The sequence below is a fragment of the Phaethon lepturus genome, unplaced genomic scaffold (assembly GCF_000687285.1).
Source record: "Phaethon lepturus isolate BGI_N335 unplaced genomic scaffold, ASM68728v1 scaffold49469, whole genome shotgun sequence".
Classification (NCBI taxonomy): domain Eukaryota; kingdom Metazoa; phylum Chordata; class Aves; order Phaethontiformes; family Phaethontidae; genus Phaethon; species Phaethon lepturus.
In genome coordinates, this window is record NW_010563720.1 from 1 (window position 1) to 7673 (window position 7673).

The 7673-nt window shown below is 56.3% G+C and overlaps 1 protein-coding gene across 1 annotated transcript; it reads right to left on the minus strand.

Annotated features, from left to right (window-relative positions):
* Positions 1–179: 179 nt before the first annotated feature.
* On the minus strand, positions 180–7576 carry FRMD7 (FERM domain containing 7; the record flags this gene model as incomplete). Its single annotated transcript, XM_010294639.1, is given in 12 exon segments — positions 180–281; positions 368–436; positions 713–876; positions 1123–1218; positions 2340–2487; positions 2689–2803; positions 2946–3043; positions 3763–3841; positions 5109–5151; positions 5533–5646; positions 7233–7357; positions 7435–7576. Coding segments are annotated over 12 exon segments (1295 nt in total), but the record flags the coding sequence as incomplete, so codon positions are not given.
* Positions 7577–7673: the final 97 nt, after the last annotated feature.

Consider the following 7673-nt stretch of genomic DNA (forward strand, 5'->3'; position numbering starts at 1 on the left):
CTCCACCTGAGCAGGGGCAGAGGGTGGGTGGGTGCCCAGACCCCCGGTGGGGCAGGGGGGCAAAGCGGGGCAAGCAGGGCCAGCGGTGAGCCCGCAGAGCTGAGGGTCTGGCCTGGCCTCCAGCTGAGCTCCACCAGCTGGGGCCACGACGCCAAGACCCCCCCCATCCCCAGCGCTACCTCTCACTGATGCCGAGGGGAAATACCTGCTTGGAGACGTCCGTCAGGAGGTCCGGGGAGGAGCGGCACTGCCTCTCATCGTAGCGGGATGCATAGTGCTTCCTGCAAGGCCAAGAGCATGGGTGGGTGCGTGCCCAGTAGGGTGTCCCCCCCTGCCCGGGCACTGCCCTCCTCCATGCCGCCGGTACCTCTCAAAGGGCAGGCTCTTCATCTTCGCCTTCCTCCCATGCTCCAGCAGCTGCCGCTGCGTCCTCCCGCTGCAGCAAGGGGGGAGAGGTGTGAGCAGCACCATCAGCCCCAGCCCTGGGCATCCCCGTGGCCCAGGGGAAGCGAGGGCACGCAGCAGGATGGAGGCAGCGGTCTCTCCGGGAAAACGCATCCAGCCAGGTCCAACGTAAAAGGGAGGCTCTGAGCCATCCCCACACCCTTCCTAGCCCCCTCGCATCCAGCCAGGTCCAACGTAAAAGGGAGGCTCTGAGCCATCCCCACACCCTTCCTGGCCTCATGTGTTCCCTTTTCCCGCAGGACTTTACCTGTAGCGGAAACTGGAGCCCTTGCTGCACAGCAGGGCTTTGGGCTTTGACTTGGGCTCTTCAGACAGCCTGAAGAAGGCATGGTACTCCACGCACGTCTTCCAGAAAGCCTTGCAGGTGTCCCGGCTCGCCATGGTGAACTCCAGCGTGTCCTTGCACAGCGCCTGCGTGGCCAAACGAGCCAGTGTCAGGGGTGCAGGTCCAGGCTCTGCCATCTGCCCTCCTGACCCCCCAAAGGATCACACCGGGCTGCCGGCGCCTCCAGCCTCTGGGGACATGGGGGTGACACATGCCATGCTCGAGGGGGGGAAGGAGAATCACCCATGAGCAGCAGAAACACATTTTAGTCAAAATCAGGGACTTTGCATGGCTGATCCTCTGCTCACAGCTGTCCGCAGTGCGGTACTTACAGAGACGTGTGCATGGAGCTTGATGAGGAAATGCTTCCTCTTGAAACTCAGTTTGCGAATTTTGGACCAGTTGAACGTGTTGATCTTTGTATTGCCCTGCAAGGACAGACACAGCGGTTACAGCGGGATGGGGCAGGTGAGCATTGCAGAAATACGATGGGCCAAGACCTGAGCTCACAGGACACTGCACAAGACCCCGGCTCTCAGTGCTGCTGGGGTCTGGGGAAGGGATGCTGGGATTTGGTGTTTGACCCTCCTTTCCATACGTTGGTCCTAAAAGTGGAAATTGAGGTTCAGGGTTTAACTCTGCTATAGAAGCTATTTGTAAAACTCCAGGATCCCAAGACAAACCTCACAGAGGTGGAGGGTCCCATCTGTCCCAACTTGAATGTCACACGAGTTAATGCAGAACCACCCCCCGAAAAGAAATAAGACCCTCCTCTCCTTTGCTGGGAAGCATAGCAGAGCTCAGGTCCCATGCCTTTAGACCCAGCTTAAGCAGGCTGCAAGTGTGCCTTACCCCTCATTATCATTATGCATCAATTTAGATGCAGCCACACAGCTGGTGTCACGGCAGGAACAGGTAAAATTGCATTACCCCACGCTGTGGCACCGAGACCCTCTCAGCTTTCTGGGAGAGCCCAGATTTTAATGGGCTCACAGCTGCTCTAATCATGCACGAGGGGTGTTTATGGCTCTGAATAAATAACCGGGTCTGGCAGTGCTAATTATGAACAGCAGACCCACAGTTAGGTGGTTTTTTTTTCCTGCTCTGGCAAGATGTTCCCAGGTTGAAATTAGCCGGTGTGGGAGGCAAGCACTGCTTCACGCCGGCTGCGAGGCAGTCTGTATTTATTCTGCAGCTACGCCGTGATTACAGCGTTATGTAATTGCACAGACGTGAGGCAGCTATTTTCGCTGGAAGATTATACGGTGAACACATGTGACGCAGCCGTGTAACCTGTGGTGCTTACATGGCTGCGCTCGCCGTGACAAGGGCCAACAGAGCCGGGGCGGGCACGGCGGCACGCAGCCGGCGCTGATGGAGGTGGTGGGGCTGAGCCTCGCGGCGATGCCCCATAGCATCACCTCCGTGCCCGAGGAGGAGGGTTTGGAGCACACAGCGGGGAGGAAGGTCCCCCCAACTGGAAGTGATGTCACTGGGGAAAGGCCACCCCGCCAGGGTGCTGGCAGCCCCCCCCGAGCTCCAGGCTCACCCGCAGGACCAGCACCCCCATGTGTGTCACAGCCAGGTTGATCTGCGTCCCCTCGCCGTCGCTGGCGGGGTGCGGGCGAATCCCGTACATCTCCAGCTTCCTGGCCACGTCCAGCAGCTGAATGTCAGACTCGGCTGGCGTCTTCCCGCTGGAGACACAAACACGTCGGGAAGCGACAAGAGTGAGAAGACAGCTGCTGAAACGGGCTGAAAAAATGCCATTTTGGACATGCACAGGCTGGCATCACCCCCACCCCACTGTTGGCCCTGTCTGCTGATGGGAACAGCCTCATCAGCAGGCACCCGGTGGGTGCTTTGGGTGGGTGGCCGCGGCGTGGAGCAGCCCTTACCTGTGTCTCCTGTGGTAATGCATGATCTTGTTGTCCAGGTACTCCTGGTTGGGCAGGTACCTGTGGGTCGCCAGGTGCTGCTGGTCCGTCTCCTCGCGGAAGTCGCCCAGCTCGGCTGCGGGGCACATGGGGAGAGCGTGGGTTAGGCTGCGAGGGGTCACTGCAGGGGGAACCCCCGGCTACACAGCCAAAGCTCTGCCGAGCACCCCGTGCCCGGGGAAGGGGCAGCGTCCCTGCGGGCACTCGCCTGCCCTTACACTGCAGCAGGTGGGAGACGAGCAGTGCCGCGCTCTTGTCGCTGCAGGGCAGCCGCCCCAGTGCCAGGTCCTTCTTGATCTGGAGGGTGAAGAGGTACCTGTGGAAGGGGACAGGAGCATGCCCTGGCAAGGAGCTGTGCTCGGCAGCGAGCCGGGTGCCAGACTGAGCCCTGAGGGCTTGGCTGCAGTAGGGCTGGCCGTTCCCGCGCCTCTCCCTGCGTTCGCCCACATTTCAACCCAAGGGATGCAGGTCCGGGGCGGCCACGGGAGGAGTGTGCAGCCCCTGCAGAAGGCTGCAGCTGGGCACCACCATGACCAGTATGCCCCTGCCATTGAAATGCCCATTAGTAGGTTTCAGAGTCAACATTCCTTAATGCTTTGGAGGGCATGTTCTGCAGAAACACTGTCTTAGTTTTATTCTTAGTTGCTGTTTGCAATGATTTCTCTAAAACATAAGACCTAACACTGTCATTTTAAAAAATAAAATTGAAGTTCTTCCTTCAGAACACAGCTTGAGGCAGGAGCTAGACTGAGCAAAGTCAGACTCAATGCCCAGCTGCTAAAGCATTTGGCAGTTAAACAAATTGCAGCCTCTTAAAACAGCTGATCCTTCAAGTGGATTTTGTTTAAAAACAAAGGATCAAGAAAAGAGAGATATTCTCTCGGTTTTGTTTTGTAAACTACAGACCTCTTTCAATATGTAGAATAAGCACTGCTAACAGGTTCGGGTAGATGAAGATAAGAAATTAAATACATGTTTTGCAATTGCAGAAATACAGGACTGTGCGGTAAGAAAGTAATAGAACAAGTACTGTACCTGGTCAGCTCTTCTCTCAGATGGCCAGGGTCCACTGGGAAAAATTTCACCATAAATTTGAAAAGAACCTCCTTAGGATCTTAAAACACAACATCTTCATAAGTTTTCTTTTACGTGCCTATTGAGAACATTTACAACTCTCTTCACACATACTGTCTCCTTACGGAGTAAATTACTCAGGGCCCTTACAAATCAGGGCTGGGAGCCCTGAGCATCAGGGACTCCAGCCTGCCCGGACCCGCAGCATTACCAATGGAAGCGAACAGGGAGTTGGACGCCTAAATGATACTAAAGGAAAAAATGCCCCAGCATTTCTTTAAATTGCAAAGACCCCAGCCAGGAGAGGGGTTGCTGTGGAGCGGTGCCGTGGGCGCTCGTCTGCAGCACAGCCAGAGCCCAGGTGTAATTGCCATCAGTGGGGCTGTGCATGAAACCCAGCCCTCCAAGCTCTTTGGATGCAACAGATTCAGAGGAGACTTTCTGGGCAAAGCTTTTTCGTGGGATGAGCAAGAGCAAGTGGCCAAGCCCAAGGCAAAGAGCATGGAGGGAGGGAGGGAGGCAAGTTTGTAGGCACTGATTGTCTCGGGACACCATGGGACAGCTCAGGAGCTCCTGGAGGGACAGTGTCCTGCAAGGGCAGGTCTGAAGGGACAGGAAAAAAGAAATCGGTGCATGAAATAATCCCACTTCTGGCGCACCAAGAAAGGGGAGGCTTTTTATCAGGCTTTCCCCTTACAAGGAAATTAATGCAAACACTGTACTGCAGCCGCCCCATGGCAAATACTGCGGTCATGCTCTCGACCACCCTCCTAGTCATCATGTATTTGGGGAAAACATTGTTTGGTTCATGGCAGGGGTGGAAACAGGCATAGGCTGAAAGGGGCACCGCGTTAGCACTGCTGGTGGCCACGGCAGGGGATGCCGAGCCTGAATTCCGGTCAGGCTCCGCGGCATCACCCTGCAGCAGCCCAGCGCAGGCGTCTGGGCGCCGAGAGCTGCGCGAGGGAAAGGAGGGCGTGCAGGGAGCGATGCCTGCCGCCCTGCCAGCGCAATGCGCGCGCGCACGCAGCCACCCCTGCTCCTCCGCCAAGCTGCCGGGTCACTGACAGCTCAAGCCTCAGATGGTGCAGATACCAGATGGCAAAGGCAGCGGTATTTCTCCAGGATTTTACAAGGACTGTGGTGTCTTTGCAAACAATTTTGCCCAGCCCCACACTATAAAAATGAGGTCAGGTAAATGCTGGAAACCAGAGCCCCCATCCCCAGGCAATAACACTGCACGAATGTGCCTGCGCTAGTCAGCCACTGGCAGTGATTGAGAAGAATTTTATTCTTGAAATACTTACTTTTGACTTGCTTTGTTATGGGTTTTAGCGGTTCCAACCAGACCTGAAATAAGGCAGTGAAGAACTGGGTGAATAAACAGCACAAGAGACGGGGAATAAAAGCAGCAGCATCACGCTAGAATGCAACACAAAAATGTTGGCCAGCTCGAATGCTGCGGGCAAGCGGTCCCGCGGGGCAGCCCTGCTCGGACGGCTACCGGTAAACCCCACGGGCCACGGCTATCACCGGGGCTTGGCCAACCAGCTTGTGGCTCCCCTTGTAACTCCCTTTTTTAAGGGTTTTGGCATCGTGGCAAACCTTTCTGTTGAAATTTTCCATCTGGTGTTTCAGGGAGGTGCTAGCAAGCCCCCAGCCGTGCGGGCGGTTGCTGCGAGGATGCGGCATGGTGCAGCACCGGGGCCCCGCGCCGCGAGCCGCACTCACGTGGTTCCCAGCCTGGCTGCGAAACTCCAGCCCAAAGTACTCCTTCTCCACAAGGTTGAGGTGGCTGCAGGTGAGGTTGAACAGCCCTTTTCCACAGGATTTTTGCTAGCAAACAAACACACCACAGAAGCAGCAGGTTAGGCAACGCCGGCAGCAGCGGTGATGGGATTTCAGTGAGATGGGGGAGAAGTTTTAGCTCCCTGCCTTCACCTCGAGAGGAGCTGTGGGATTTTTCCTGATCACGCTGCAGGAAAGCCTTACTCAATAAATGCTGTTGGCTTCAGCATGTGGGATGGGACGACTGCACACTGTGTGCTCCTTACCTCTGCTCTCGGAAATCAGATTCCTTCTCATCGCTTCTCTCCTTTATTAAGGAATATAAACCAAAAAGGAAAAGAAAAGGAAAGAAGTGCTGCTTTTGGCTCACCTTTGCAACCGTCACTGTCCGGGCAGCCCGGTCCCTGGCAAACCACTGAGCTATCCCCAGGCCTGACCCGGGGACGGCCGTGGCAAACGTGCCCGATTAAGAGCGAACGGGAGTGCACCTCAAACCTGCGCAGCGAGCCCGTGTGCCCCGGCAGCCGGCGACCGGATTGCTGGGGACGAGCTGCTATTATGGTTAATGGTAATTAACAGCAACAGGACTCTGTGGAGATCCTGTGCCTTGGGCCCTGGGTCATCTGTGCACTTTAGCAATATTAATTAAGTGGCACTACGTGCTGATAAGGGAGGTCAGGCTGTAGTTATTCCCAGTAAACAGAAACACTTGGCGGGTGTTTTGCTTGACGTGTTGCCGTGCTGTGTGACACGGCTTGGGAGCAGCCTGGGAGGCCCCTGACTTTGGAAAATGTTCCAGAAAGCACCAGAAATGAACCTGGCAATGACCTACCCTGACTAAAACCCTGCTCCTCCTTTATCAACTTGTGAAAAAAGACCAAAAATGAGCGTGGGTTGGTGCAAAAGCTAGCTGGAACAGAGAGGCCGGGTTAGACAGCTGCTAAATTACGGGATTTTGGGTGATGGAGGTGATGGCAGGCTGCAGCCCCCCGCGCCAGCGGCTGCTCCCGGCAGCGATGGGAGGGACCCCGGCTGCTGGCGGTGATGCACACTAATAACCACCTTTCACGGCTTCTCCTGGGATGAAATTGCTGGCTCCGTGCTGAAAGGCTGCTGAAAAGTGATAGCGTAATAACAGCATTCGCTCTGCAGCACTCCCGGTTCTCCTCAAAATTACTAGATCACAAGGGTAATTAAAACAATTATAAATGTTTATTTCCGAGCTAGAATTTTCTAGCATGAAAGACCTTGGCCTTTGTCAGGCAGCCAGGAAAGACAAGCATTTCTTACTGGGTTATTACCCAGCTCATGTCTGCTGGGAGCCACCCGCTCTCCTCCAAGCCCAGCACCACCCGGGGCAGTGGAGACGAGCGGCTCCGTCCCCAGGAAAACCTGCTCACTGGGGAAACGCAGCCCTGTGACGCAGGGGATGGTTTAAAAGTAGAGACTTTCCTCTTGCAGAGTGATGCTTGCAGGTGCCCCATCCTGGGTTTGCTGGATACCAAGGCCACGACCCGCGCTGCTGTAAGCACTGGGGTACGGTTGTGCTCGGGACAGCATCAGGCAAGAGCAGGGGACTGTGCCCGAGTAGCACAGTGTGAGGCAGGAGTGTGACATGTGGGGCTGGAGGCCCCACGTCTGACCCTAAATGTGCCTTTGATGACATTGGGGGCCAGGTTAGCACCCACCGGCAGAAACCCCTGCGCTGAGGACGGTGCAAAGGAGAGGCTGCGCTCGCCGCTCCTCTCCACGCTGGAAGCAGCTGGGACTGCAGGCAGAGTCAGCAAGCAAGAGGCACATCCAGGGGCAGACAGCAACGTGTGTGACACATGGGGGGACACATACCTGTCCCCCAAGGACACCCCGGCAGCACCTGCGGTCCAACAGCAAAGCCACATTTCCGCAGCGTTCCCCGTAGCACAGGCTGCCGCAGCCGGGTCTGTGGTTTAAGGGGGAGCAACGCTCGTTGGACACCACCTCGGGACATGTCCCCCAGTCAGTGTCTTCTGCATGGCCGCAGCTGGCATGCAATGCCACGCACCAAAAGCCACCGGCCCCAGCACTCCCCGTGCCCTCGCTGGACC